We start from the raw sequence: 14,860 nt of genomic DNA on the forward strand, positions 1-14,860 counted from the left end.
CAGTAGAACAGTGTTAATAGTGTTGTAAATAATGCATAAATGTTTTTGGCTTCTTTTATCTCTTTGTGTGTCATAATAACTAATGATGAATACATCATTAGTGTATTCATCATGCATCATCAGTGCTTCTTCCCTAAAAGTCAGTTTGATTTTTGAAACCAAATTTTATGTCAGTTTTAAGCAACAATAACTGCACACAAGAATCTTAAACCAAAAGCAACAAGCTTGAAAAATTAAGAAGTAGAAACTACATTTGTGTTAAAATCCAGGGAGTAAAAGTAACTGAAACTACAGATACCTGAAAATTCTGCTTCAGTACAGTAATGAAGGATTTGTACTTTGTTACTTTAATTGCTTAATGCTACAGTCTACCTGAGTCCATTCTGTTATTATGAAAATGTACCTGTCTTCTGATGGCTGCTTCCAGTAGGATGACGCACCATGTCAAGTCCAAATGATTTCAAAATGGCTCCTGGAACATGAAAACAAGTTCACTGTAGTCAAACGACTTCCACAGTCACCAAATGTCTCATGAATCTAGCACATTTGGGATGTAATGGAACAGGAGATTCTCAACATGGATCTAAATCATCGATATAACACTAGCTTAGTTAAAGCATTAGTCAGACACAGGACATGATCCTGGGGCATCCTCCTGATAGGAGATGCCCAGAACACCTTCCTAAGGAGGCATCCAGATGTCTCAGCCCTCCTTTCAATATGGAGACCATATCTCTAAGGGAGAGTCTAGACACCCTATAGAGGAAGCTCTTTTCCTCTGTATATATCTATGATCTCAAACTTTCAGTCACTACCCACTGCTCGTGGCCCTAGCTGATGTTAAAAATGCAGATGCTCTTGTGGTCAGCTCTCTCTACATCATAACAAACTGGTCCAGTCCAGTCAATTCAAATGACTTTATTGTCCGTTCTAACCATGTGCAGTGGTAAAGCACACAGTGAAATGAGACAAACATTCCTCCAGGACCATGGTGCTATATATGATATATAACAGACAATCAACATGGGACTACATAAAGTGCAATGTGCAAAATTGCAAAAATACAAAACAAAGACAGTGCAACACCAGACAGAACAAAACGATGCAGACACAAGACATTGCAGACACAACAATCCAACAGAAATGTGCAGAAGACTGAGCACTGTGCAAAAAGTAACCTGGTGTATGAACATGTTCATGTGTGTGTGTCTGAGATTGAGCAGATAAGTGCTTGGTAATGACGTGTATGAAGCTGTGTGTGTGTGTGTGTGTGTGTGTATGTGTGTGTGTGTGTGTGTGTGTGTGTGTGTCATTCTAGTCACTGAGTGTTTAGGAGTCTGACTGCTTGGGGGAAAAAACTATTTCGCTGTCTGGCAGTGAGGGGCTGAATGCCATGTCCAGTTTGACTGTGGTCTCGCCATCAGAAAGTCCAGGATCCAGTTGCAGAGAGAGGTGTTCAGGCCCAGCAGGCTTTTTCACCAACACATCTGAGCATCTCAGAAGCGATGGTTTAACATGGTATGATGCTATACATGGTATGATAGATGGTATGGTATCCACATTACTGCAGATGTTGTAAAAATCAGTCTGTCAATTTCTCGCAAAGAATACAAGATTCTTAGGAACTGCAGTAGGTGCATACACGTCATTACCAAGCACTTATCTGCACAATCTCATACACAGTGAATTGACCCGGAGTGCGCACTTCACTTGTTTCTGACTGAGAACTATAGCCCCGTACTTTGGAGCTGTTAAATCTCACTCTGCTTCACACTCAGCTGAAAGCCACCCTGGAGGGCTCTGCCTGAAGAAACCTGATGAATCAGATCATCCATAAAAAGCAGAGAGGTGACCATGAGGCTGCAAATCCAGTAGCACCTGGCAGAATCCCATGCACAGCTCTTTGTCCTGAAAGGATAAAGAGCTGGTCCTTTGGACCAGGAGGATAATCACACATCTCATAGACCCAAGGTTTGTGTCACAGAGGGAGCCCACATTCTCTGCTCCTCCGGTGTAGAGGGGTGTTAACCAAGACATGCCCGCTGTATAGAATAGAATAGAATAGAATTCAACTTTATTGTCATTGCACATGTCACAGGTACAAGGCAACGAAATGCAGTTTGCATCCATCCAGAAGTGCTTTAGCCATGATATAGATATATTTCAATATATATTAGCAATAATATAGATATGTGAGTATATTACAGAAATGGGTCCATTATGGTATGTTATAATGTACACGGTATGAAGTATGTTATGAATATGCTATAACTATAAGTATGTACAGGCTGTAGTGAGTACAAGCTATGTACAGGCTATGAACAGGATATAAATATGAAAAACTATACAGAATATGAAATAAAAAAAACTATACAGAAATATGAACTATGCAGGTTATAAACAGTTGTAGAATTAAAAATTATTGTATTGTACAGAATGATTATTTACACAGAATTATACAGTAGTGCAGTTAAGATAAGTGAGATATGTGGATAATTTCTACGGAGGCTATATAAAGTGCTAGTGGTTGTGAGTGGTGGTTCAGTCCATGTTATTATTGTGTGTATGAGGGTACAGTTGTCCATTGTGTGTGTAGGTGGTTGTGGTTATGTGTATGTCCAGTCCATGTGTTAACGTGGGTCAGATGTCAGGAGGCAGAGTTCAGGAGTCTGACAGCTGTGGGGAAGAAGCTGTTCCGGTACCTGGTGGTCTTAGTCCGGAGGCTCCTGTAGCGCCTCCCAGAGGGCAGGAGGGTGAAGAGTATACAGTGTGAGCAGGAGACCATCTTGCATCAGTCAGTCTCTGTTAACCATCACTCTTAGCAAAGGTTGCACATTCACAGAGTCAGGCTTTAGTGCACATGGCGTCAGTTTCAGTTTCTCTCATTCAAATAGCTTATGAAAGAAAACACATTGGGAAATTTTGCACCTTGGATGTGCTAAGAGCATCAGGTGTTATTTTGTGGTGACAAAAATATATGTTAACACTGTTGAGATAAATGATGATGACTTCATGTAGATTGTAATCTGATCAGCTCAGCACACAACCAGAGTCAGCTGGTTAGTCCTCAAAGTAATGCTGAACATAAAATTGTAAATAAAATTGCTACACTTTTGGTAATGTTTGCACGTCAACAAGATGTAGGCGTATATTTAATCTGAGCATGGAGATCAGGTCATGCCTCCTTCAAAAGTGGCACATTAGCAAACTTTCTCACAGATAGTATGAAACGATTAGGAGGAAGTCAGGTGAAAAGCAGAAACTGACTTTTTATTTTTAGATTTTTTTTCAAGAAGATAAACATTTTACTAAATAATTTAGTTTCACACCAACAAAGAAGAAAAGATGTGAGAGAGGTTTTATTTTTCTATTTCTTTTTTAAAATAATATTCATGATTACACAGATTTTATCTTGTTGCCCTTAAACTATTAAACTATCTAATGTGTTTACTGTGAGTTTTTCTATTGTTTATTTATTTAAAAAAAGTAGTTAATTCACATTAAACCATACCACCACAGTGTGGTGTAGCAACAAACAGACAGTGCTGTCAGTGTTGCTCCTCCTACTTAAGAGTTCCTCTAAATGAACGTCTTACCTTTGAGCAACAGTCTCATGATTTCTGCTTTTTGGTTTCATCTCCTTCTCTGACACTATCAGCAGAACTAATACTGAACTCATGTGTCGTTTATGTTTTTCATGGTAGTAACACAATGAACTGGATAATTAGTGCTACACTATTCTTGTCAGGTAAGACAACTTTGTGCATTTGGAATTTGTCTTTTGTTCTCTAATTACACTTTTCTGCAAACAGTTAAAATATGATGTTAATGTTTCTACTAAATAAATCACAGTGACATTTTTCAGTAAAAACACTATATATATTTCTCGTGGTATTAAAAACCAGCAGGTACTACATATTAGAAAGTGAAACCATATCATTTAGAATTACATTTGCAATGGTTATTTCCTTATTTACATTTCATTATCTCGGAATCAAACTACCTGCTAAACTCTACAATCAGCTTAGTTTAACTATAAAATTAGCTTCATTACTAAAGTTTTATGTTTTATTGTTGTTGAAGTGTGCTGAGTAAAATCCATTTCCTAAATAGTCATACTGAAGAAAGTAACTTCTTCATTATTAATCAAAAACAAACATTAGAACTTGACATAAACTCCAAAACGATTTTGATGATTTTGCCTGCTCGTGTGCTACTTAAAATTTGAAGCTTTTCACAATAATGTCACATCATACTTTGATTCAAGTTATTCAGTCACTGCATCCACCTTTGCTACGGTTGGCTATTGTTTTATATTTTATGATAGAATATAAATTCTTGTCTGTGTAAAAATGAAAAAGAAATGTTAATCAAAAAAGAAAAAAGAGCAAAGGCTGAGGGAAAAACACTATCAGTCAAAAGTTTGGGCACACCTTCTCATTTCTTGGTTTCTCCTTATTTTCCGTGACTATTTACATTGTAGAGTCTCAATCAAAGCATCAAAATTATGAATGAACACATATGGAATTATCTAATAAACAAAGAGTGTGAAATAACTCAAAAGCATGTTTCATATTTTTGATTTTTCAAAATAGCCCCCTTTGCTTTGATTACTGCTTTTCACACTCTCTGTATTCTCTTGATGAGCTTCATGAGGTCGTCACCTGAAACGGTTTTCCAACAGTCTTGGAGGAGTTGCCAGAGATGCTGAGCACTTGTTGGCCCTTTTGCTTTCACTCTGCGGTCCATCTCATCCCAAACCATCCTGACTGGGTTTAGGGCAGGTGACTGTGGAGGCCGGGGAATCTGGCACAGCACTCCATCATTTTTTGCTTCTTGGTCACAGATCCCTTACACAGCCTGAAAATATAAGACATATTTAGAGTTATTTATCAATTTTATATTTGCTGCATAATTCCATATGTCTTACTTTATGTATTTGATGTCTTCAGCATGTATCTACAGTGTAGAAAGGACTAAAAATAAACACAAACCACTGAATGAGAAGGTGTGTCCAAACCTTTGACTGACAGTGGATGTGACAAGGTTTTACTTTATTCCTTTTAAAGCCACGAAAAACAAGTTGAGTGTGTCATGCTGATGAGGTAGATCATTAGATAACTTTATATTTCTGGAACCTAAAACATCATGAACCTGTCAATGTTGAACAAGCAAAAGCGTGATATGATGTCACACTGACTGTTCTTAGCATGCCCCAAAAGGAAGGCTTTGTTTTTGTAACAAACCCCCCCAACAGGAGAGTTTAGGTGTAGCTTTGTTTTCAACAAAGACCTCCTTATGTGTTGTTGTAATTTTCAATATAGAATGATTATATCAGAAAATATATATGTTTCTACAGTGAAATTTAAGATTGAATTTCAAAGGAAAATTTGTTCTGTGCCACGTTTAGAACTTTAAAATGTCTGGCTTTGGTGCTCCCTAGTGGTAATAAAAGAAATAATGGTTGAAAAGAACAAATGAACACAACTCATATACTATACATATATACTCATATACTATTTACAGTTTCCTAAATGTGATTATAATTAGAGGTCTATAACCACATTATCATCCTTTACAGTGGCTTGAAATAAAATTACTGATGTTCATCTTTCTTTTTTAATTCCCAGTGTTAAATGCTGCACTTTGTTTCAATATTGATCCCGTGGCTTGGAAGACCCTGAGAAACCCTGCTGCTGGTTTTGGCTACCAGGTGGTGCAAAGACAATCAGAGTAAGTCAGGACATGCATTGTTTTGTTAAAAGTGGGTTTACAGCTGAATGTTTAAGATTACTACTATTTATTTTTTATTTATTTATCATGTTTTTATGCCATATGGACATAAAGAGTTTATCTAACCACTGTTTGCTCTCTAGACTTATATCATTGACTAGATTTATTTTCTAAGTTTGCTCGTCAGTGCTCCACTGGAACAGTATTCACAAAATGAAAGAGGGAGAATATACAGGTGCACCACATCTCCCCAGAACTGCCAAAATATACAATTTCAAGGTAGGTAACCATTCATTTCTAAATGTGCTAAAACTCTGATAGTAAGTATTTTGCCATCAAAGAAATTCTCCACAGATCCTGTCACATACATTTGTTTAAATCAAATCAAAGTTACAGTAGATTTCCAAAGTGGATATCTTAGTATGTAACATTCAATGAACTTTTTAACCAATGATGAAAACAAGAGCAGATACGTTTAAAATTATTACTATTTTACTTTTGTAATTTCTTACATTTTTAAATAAAGTAACAGTGAAATTCCATCCTAATGAAAATGTACCAAAAACTATTGTTTATCTCAGTTTCCAGTGTAGATGTAATACCGCTTCTTATAGCTTAGCCAAATCATGAATTGTGGCACATTAAAGTTTTTAATTTGAATGTTGTTTTCTTCTTTTCACAAAGTGTATTTAATGACTGTTTTAACAAATATGTAATGTTTTCAATACAGCACCGGATTTTGCAGTCAACATGTTGCTTGGTTTGACAATGAAAAGTGATTCCAGAGCAAAAAACACTGTGGTGAGTCACTGAACTGCAGACATTACCATTGCTTTGTTAAAATATGTGAGGATCAAAATCCTCTGTCCTCTCTCTATATATATGTATATATCTCCCTTTGTCAGTCTATCTTCTTTAAAAAAACTACAAATAGACTAATTACTTCAGCAAGTCAGCAGATTCAGGAGTTGTGTAGGAAATTCTCTTTTTTCCCCTAAATTGTTTTATTTTATATTGAATTAAGCATAGTTTAAGTGACATGGAAATATTCAGCCTGCTGTATTATGATAACGTGGCTTTGTCTCCTCTCAGGTGTGTGGGCCAACCATTCCAAAGGACTGCAAAAAAATCACCTTGTACAACGGTGTGTGCTTTCAGATGGACAGTTATAATAATTTTGGACCCTCCATTCCTTCTTCTCCTCCAGGTAACAGTAGATGGTGTTTGAAATAATATCCTCTCTCTCTCTCTCTCTCTCTCTCACACACACACACACACACACACACACCAAGATGCAAAATCCTTTTGCTTGCATGATATGAGTGTGAAAAAATATTAAAATGAACCCTTCAAAATTAAATTAAATTTGAATCCATTTCTTTGACAGAGTGCCGAACACAAGCAGACATTGCCTTTCTGTTGGATGGTTCGGGCAGTGTACGTGATACTGATTTTCAAACTATGAAGAATTTTATGAAAGATCTCATCAAATCCTTTCTATCAAGTGACACACAGGTGAGCAGCTGTTGTCCCTCTGTCAGTAAAATCATAGCAAAGACAAAAATCAACTTCATTTTTACTTATATTAAGTATTTTTCTCTCTGTTTTTCAGTTTTCTGTTTCCCAGTTCTCTACTGATCCGCAGGTTCACTTTAATTTGAAAAAGTTTTCCTCATCTGAATCAGTGGAGACTGACATCAATAGAATCACACAGCTGACGGAAAGAACTTACACGGCTAAGGCCATCAGACATGTTGTGTAAGTAATACAATGATATAACTGAAGCATTGCAGTTACATTATTGTCTCGACTTCCTGTCCAAATGACTTTTTTTCTTTGAATCTGATAACACTAATTACTGTGTGAACTGTGTGACTGAAGGAAGCCTTTTAAAAAGAGATACTGTACAAACTTGTGCTTCAGAGTATTATCTTCTACAGAGTGAATGATATGGCCCCAACTAAGGCTAAATTCAAAACACTTTTAAGTAAGTAAGTAAAGTTTTATTTATATAGCACTTTTCAAGACAAAGATCACAAAGTGCTACACAAAGAAATACCAAGGTATTTAAAACAAAACAGACAAAACAGTTAACCAAATGCAATTCCAAAAAGATGAGTTTTTAGTTGTTTTTTAAAAGAGACTCCTGAGTCCACAGATCTTAAGCTTGGAGGAAGAGAGTTCCACAGTCTTGGGGCCACAGTGCCAAAAGCTCTGTCTCACTTAATTCTTAGCCTTGTATGCTATATAACAAGTCTTCTCTTGCTGTACTGCCTGATCTAAACTCAGGTGGATTCAGGGATTTGGCAGTTGGAGCACCTTTGGAGAATGATGGTGAAGGCAGCATCTACATATTCCACAGTGAAGGAGGAGGAAGAATCAGTCCTACTTACTCACAGGTACAAACATCAAAGAACTCACAATGATGACTAAACTCATCTATCAAGTAAAGTCAATATTTTACGACATCTGATTAATTAAAATATTTCAGAGAATTATTGGCGCTGAGGTCCAGTCAGGACTGAAGTTATTTGGCCTGTCAATCAGTCAGTCGTCTTTTGACCAGAGTGGTGATGAACTTCCTGATTTAGCGGTGGGTTCAAAGGGCACAGTTGTCTTACTGAGGTAAGTCCAGGTAATGGTCAAATATTTAGGTACATTCTAAAGTTCATTATTATAAGAATGGCACATTTACAAATATATTTTATAAAATGCTTTAATGATTTATGTTAAATTATTACATAAATCATTAACAATAATTTAGAGCATTTCTGTTTTTTGGGGTTTGGGGTATGATTTAGACCTTTTTCAATGCTTATTTTCTGACTTTCTAGTGCTTCCCAGTGTTTCCCTTTATACTCAAACTTCCCTTTCTCAATTATTAGTTTATTATTTTCAGTTGTGTTTTGTTTCATTGTTTCCTATTTCCATCATTATCTGATGTTTTATACTGTCTGAGTCTCCCTCTGTTCCTTGTTGCATCTTCCCTCTAAATAAATTTTTAAAAATTTTTAAATTTAAATTTTTTTGCTTTTGTTTTGAAAGTATTCAGCATTAAAGCTGCCTTTTCAGTTTAGATATTGTTTCTAAGGTCCATATATTCCCTTTCACACAGCTTAACCCAGAGAATTAGATAAAATCAAAAGTTCTCTTTCAAAAAGGAAATCCTCCCCTTTAACAGGAAGAAACCTCTGTCTGAACACGGCTTGGGCAGGGGCAGCCATCTGCCATGCCGTTCACATGTGTTTTCTTACTTTCCAGATCAAGACCTATAGTAATGGTGAGAGCTGAGGTATCGTTTAGCCCAAACAAAATCCCTACACAGAATGTAGACTGCTCAAAACCATTAGAGAATACAGCTGAAATCTGCTTTACTATGAGCAGAGTGTCTACAGTCGACACAGGTTCATCATCCTTCTGTTTTTCTCAACCACTGCACATCATTTTATTTTTAATGTATTTAAAATTGCAACATTAAAATCAAATTCTATTTCTCTATTTTAGCTCGAGCAATGATTGATTACACTATAACACTGGATGCCACTCGCAAGCCTCCAAACAACCGAGCTTACATCAGTGGGAAACAACGAGAGCAGTCTGGATCAGTTACTGTTGACTTAGGAATAAAAAAATGTTCAACTGTAAAATTCCTCATTGAGGTAAGATCTAATAGCAATCTTATAATAAAGTCATTAAAAGTCATTAAACTTAAGATTTTGTTTAATTAATTTTATTTTTAAGACTCCTCCAACATTGAATCTAAACCTCTTCTTGCAGGCTTGCCCCAAAGATGCTCTCAATGAACTTTCCAATGAGCTCAAATTCATTTTTAATGGTTTGGCCTCAAACACAAACCTCAGACCAAGTCTTGCCCTGCAGGCCCAAACAACAACCATTCATCCTGTAAGTAAACTTTTAAAAAACCCCATTAACTGACCAACAGAGGCTAGTCTTTATGAAGTTACAAGAAATCTTTAGGTTTGTCGTTACCTTTAATCCATGTTATTATACTTATGTGACTAATACTTCTTTGACACAAGTACTTTGTTGAAGTACTGGAAGTAAACGAGTCACCATTAGTGCAGTGAGGGTTTGCTGAGCCCATGAAGACCTTCTGCCTGTTCAAAAATAAACATCAAATAGAAAAAAATGTATCTATCTATCTATCTATCTATCTATCTATATAGATATATATATATATATATTTAACAACATTTAACAACATCGGAGATCTGTCCAGAAGAGCGCAGTCCTGGGAACAGCTAAGATACTGCGCAGGACCCTCAAGCTCCCAGGCCTGTGGTAGAGGACCCGAGCTTGAAGGATAAACCGCCTGCAGGGGCGAGATGGGTGTTTATTTAATATATATATATAATTTATAATTATATATTATATATATAATAATTATATATATATATATATATAATTTAAGTTTAAGTTCATAAGCAATTCAACACCCAGGTCAAAAACATAAATATGAAATATACTCTACATATAAGTTACAATATAATATAAATAAACGTACTTGTCCACTTGTTAATTACAAAACCATGTGAGGGCAGGGACCTCACAGCACAAGCTCCCAACCTATTATATGACTGTGCTGTATGTTGTTATATATAATGTTGTTTTGTTTTTTATAATGTCTACAAATGCCAAGAAGACACAAGCAAAGTGAGACCCCATCATAGTGCATGTTTAAACAAGGAAGGTTTATTTATCAAACTTATTTATAGATTAAATAGACATAACATTATTTTGTCCATGTTCAAAGCACAACAGTAGCCTGATATCAGACAGAAATGTCACATGATATTAAACAGAAGCTTAAATAACCAACTGAACTCTGTAGAATGGGAAATTATCATAAAGAAGTTCATTTTAATTTGTAGATTTAAGCTGCTCTTCATATTTTTGGCCACCAGATGTCGCCAAAGAGGACTGTGTCCAAACGCTTTGAGTAATGAGTTTGTGATGTGTTACAGACAAAATAGTATTTTACTTATTAATCACAACGTCCTAATTCACCCACTTCTTAGAAAAAAAAGACAACAGCAATAGGGGGTGACTATTGTTCTTCACAGCCTTGTGCAGTGGTATCTTCCTGCATCCAAGCTGTACCAAGAACCTTTCTACTTTTACCTTTACTTTCTCTACTCTACTTTTGCCACTGACAAGAACTTGTGCAGTTCTCACCTGCTTCAACAGTTGCAACAAATTTGAACTTTTGAAAAAAGAACAAATGCAGGGCAGGGGACTAAGATGTTTTCCAGAAGTGGATGAAGAATATTAACAAAAATCTTGTTCCTGGTATAAAGTACCACTACTTGGTAAAACACACAAACTGGGTGCTGTTCAGTAGCAACCAGCCATTGTTCCTCTAGGCCAGGGGTGTCAAACTCAAATACACAGTGGGCCAAAATTCAAAACCGGAACAAAGTCGCGGGCTAACATTAATATTTATTGAAAAAAAAATCTTCCTCCAGATATAAGAATGAATCTTTTCTTATGGACTCAAACAAGTTTTGCTGAAAAACTGAATATGGAACAAGCAAAGCTTAATACTAAACAATATATATATTAGCTGTATAATACCAGTAGGCCAGCTCTAATAGTAATTTGGTATGGCTTCGCGGGCCAAATGTAATTAGGCTGCGGGCCAAATTTGGCCCGCGGGCCAGAGTTTGACACCTATGCTCTAGGCCATCATGCATTAATCAGTGACTGATTGATGCTTGTTTTATTTTTGAATGCAGGTGGTGTGAAGGCAACCCCTCTACCTGCAGAGAATGTTTGCAGAGTTGTCAGATGACTTGATATCACAGTTACAAATCTTCTAAATATTACTGTCTCTTATTATTTTTGTATTATTTTAACATTTTTTTCGTTCATCTGTCAAAACAAATTCCAACCAAAATATCAAAAAGTATGTCAGTGCCATACATTATTATTTATTATAACTTTATTACTAAACTGTAAATTACCATTACTTTTATTTTGTGACGAAATAACAATCTCTGTGGTACCATTTGTCAACATATCTATCATATTGTTCGTGTGAGAAATGTAAATACATGTAGTATAGCACCTTGGAGAAACAGCGAAAAGAAAACAATGACAAAAAAAATCTGCCAGGGAGAAAATATAGCAACAATAAACTACAAATTAAATGAGCTCTATAAAAACACACTTCACTGTTACAACAATGAAATAAAATTTGCCAGACAATCCTACATCTCCCAACTGTTTAACAGTGATCAATCTGCTTTTTTATTTTTCTTTCTCTGATCAATAAATCAAAGGATGAACAACTTCAAGTACAGATCTTCCTTATTGAAGTGATGCATAAGTGTCATTATATTAGCAACAGTTCTTCTCAGACTGCCATTTTCCTTGTTTCTCTCAAATGTGCTGAAGATCATCAGTGATTCAGAGAGTTTCGGTCTTAGTCTTGCTCAATCTTGACACTGTTGCTCATGGTATCTTAATTCAAACTTCACTATTCAGTTGATTTACCAGGTCAAACTTTTGATTAATTTTCATACTTAAAACACTGAAATTTCTTTACTCTGGAGTTTTAGGTCTACAAAACATGAACTTCATTCTGGGGCTGCCAAAACATCAATACTTGGTCCATTACTCTTTAACCTGTGTATATGTTACAGGTACCGGGAGGCAGCACCTGTAGACAGCTATATATATGTCCTGTAAAGAGGAAAGAAATGATCAGACAAGGAGACGTGGCTTGCCGTTCCTGAATACTCCGCCATTATTTATTCAAATTCACAATTATGCACTCCTTTTATTACTTTTACAGCATTACGACTGTGTATTTACTTATTCCTAAACATAGCTCACACATTCTCCATATGTGTTCTGTTACCAATTAGACAAAAGGGAATTAACACATTCCAAAGTCATAAACATGACCAATATCCTTGTAAGACTGTTCAAAACGAATTCCAACAAGACAAATCTATAAATCTCAAATAGTTTGAAAGAATGGCGTAATCAGCACCATCTCGACATGTGCACTGAATTCACAGAAACACTTTATGGCAGAAAACAAGAGACTTCAACAATACAGAATAACGGTGGAGCCGATCACTAACATCACAGGGCATAGGAGGTGTGTGACCCAAACTAACATGCTAACCATAGCATGCTGCTAAAGCTGGAAACAAATACTTACAAAAGTCTAATTTATTGTACTACACAACGTTGTGCGCTTTCCATTTCCAACCGTAACAGTTAATCTATGCTATATAATGGATGTGATTGCTGTTATACTCTATTTTGGGCACGATACGAACCTGTAAACTGGAAAGAAATGATCAGACAAGACGTGGCTTGCCGTTCCTGAATACTCCGCCATTATGAGAAAACAGCGAGGAGCATGCGCTTCAGGCTGCTAACAACAGGCCAAACCATGGTCTCACACTGCCACCTACTGGTACAAAAATGGAGCGTCCGCTACAAATATCCCAGGGTAGTTACCAGGTTTCCTGTTATAATTACTGTAATTATTTAGGGCATTCCCAAATGGAAATATCACTTACATTGTAAGTAGAATTACTTAAATTAATCACACATTAGTGGGTATCACACACTCCTTGACAAAAATAAAATGGCTCCCGACATTCACAAAATCATGACATTTTTAACCTTTGTTTCTCAAACTCTCTTATTAACTCTTATCAGTCCAAGAACTAGTTATGAAACAAACAGTGGGGGTGGTGTGTATGCAGATGGGGTCAGTGATGCGTGACACTGGTATGGTGAGTATGGTATTGGGGTGCAGTACATTGGTGAGTGTGACATACACACAGGCGGCACAATTGCCAATGGTGGGTATGGAAATACAGTGCGTGATGGTATGATTGTGGCAGGTAACTGTGGTGCTGTGCGTTCCCCAACTAAATTAACTGCTGCATGTGACTGCACTGAGGGTTTACCCAATGATTCATAAGTCAGCAACTGTCGTGGCTTCCTGTGACGGGTAGACCTTCTAATGTCTGTACAAGTATGTCCCGGTGGTTGAACCTGTAAGTTAGACTGCGAATGAATTTCACACTCATCCTCACCAGACCCCCTGGGTTCAGATAGATTGTCACTACCCACTTGCATTTCTTTCATCTCCTCTCTCAGAGAAAATGGCAGATGTGAGCATTCTCTCCCAGTTCCCTCTTCTGACTGTTCAATGCTGAGGGATGGTGAATGCTCAGGCATAGTCAGTGTGTCTTCCATAGTCTGCACAGGTAAATGTCCATTTTTTGTGTTTGTTGTCACTCTAATAGGTTCTTTGGTCTGGTATGACTGAGACGCAGGGTGTTGCTCATGGTCCAGATCCCTACTCACAGTCCTTTCAACAGGTGCTCTTAGCCAGTACCCCGAGCAATCACTCTCAGAACCGCTGTCAGAGTTATCGCACATGTCTGTTTGTCTTTGTGCAACTGTAGATCTGTCCATCCTTCGTCTCTTGCGTGTTGTCTTTCCAGTAGCAGGCCTTGCCTGGGGGGCAGTGACTTGAACAGGTAAGTCATTTACCAGTAACAGCAGATTGCGGTGCAATGTTCGGGTTCTTTTTGGGTCTCCAGCCTCAGGATGGACTACGTAAACGGGGCTATCTGCTAGCTGCTCTTTAACTATATAAATAGCCCTCTCCCAATATGATCTCAACTTGCCAGGTCCTCCCCGCTCACTGAGGTTTCTGACCAGAACTCTGTCTCCTGGCTGAAGCATGACTCCTTTTGGCTTTTTATCATATGTTCTTTTGCCTCTTGCACTAGACTTCTTGCTATTTTCACTAGCAACCCGATAAGCTTCTGACATTCTTTCGGCCCATTTCTTGGCATATCCTGTAGGTGAGTATGTTTCATTCTCCTCATTCAATCCAAACAGCAGATCAACTGGTAGACGCGGGTGTCGTCCATAGAGGAGAAAGAATGGTGAGTAGCCGGTAGACTCATGTTGAGTACAGTTGTACGCATGTACAAGATGTGGGAGGTGGTCTTTCCACTGTACTTTTTCCTTTTCTGTTAATGTTCTCAACATCTGGAGTATTGTCCTGTTGAGATGTTCTGAAGGGTTACTTTGAGGATGGTAAGGTGATGTTCTGGAATGTCCG

At 37.1% G+C, this 14,860-nt stretch overlaps 1 protein-coding gene across 1 annotated transcript in view; it reads left to right on the forward strand.

Moving 5' to 3' along the window:
• Positions 1 to 3,711: 3,711 nt before the first annotated feature.
• Positions 3,712 to 14,860, forward strand: part of LOC134632954 (integrin alpha-M-like) — a 28,331-nt gene continuing 17,182 nt past the window's right edge. The window contains exons 1-12 of the mRNA XM_063481836.1: positions 3,712 to 3,748; positions 5,631 to 5,733; positions 5,909 to 6,012; positions 6,464 to 6,534; positions 6,826 to 6,940; positions 7,121 to 7,248; positions 7,346 to 7,486; positions 7,989 to 8,132; positions 8,225 to 8,358; positions 8,995 to 9,137; positions 9,238 to 9,392; positions 9,511 to 9,636. Of these exons, the coding sequence (XP_063337906.1) occupies positions 3,712 to 3,748; positions 5,631 to 5,733; positions 5,909 to 6,012; positions 6,464 to 6,534; positions 6,826 to 6,940; positions 7,121 to 7,248; positions 7,346 to 7,486; positions 7,989 to 8,132; positions 8,225 to 8,358; positions 8,995 to 9,137; positions 9,238 to 9,392; positions 9,511 to 9,636 (1,401 nt within the window). The remainder of the gene's footprint in view (positions 3,749 to 5,630; positions 5,734 to 5,908; positions 6,013 to 6,463; positions 6,535 to 6,825; positions 6,941 to 7,120; positions 7,249 to 7,345; positions 7,487 to 7,988; positions 8,133 to 8,224; positions 8,359 to 8,994; positions 9,138 to 9,237; positions 9,393 to 9,510; positions 9,637 to 14,860) is intronic.

Source organism: Pelmatolapia mariae, linkage group LG8 (assembly GCF_036321145.2).
Source record: "Pelmatolapia mariae isolate MD_Pm_ZW linkage group LG8, Pm_UMD_F_2, whole genome shotgun sequence".
Classification (NCBI taxonomy): Eukaryota; Metazoa; Chordata; class Actinopteri; order Cichliformes; family Cichlidae; genus Pelmatolapia; species Pelmatolapia mariae.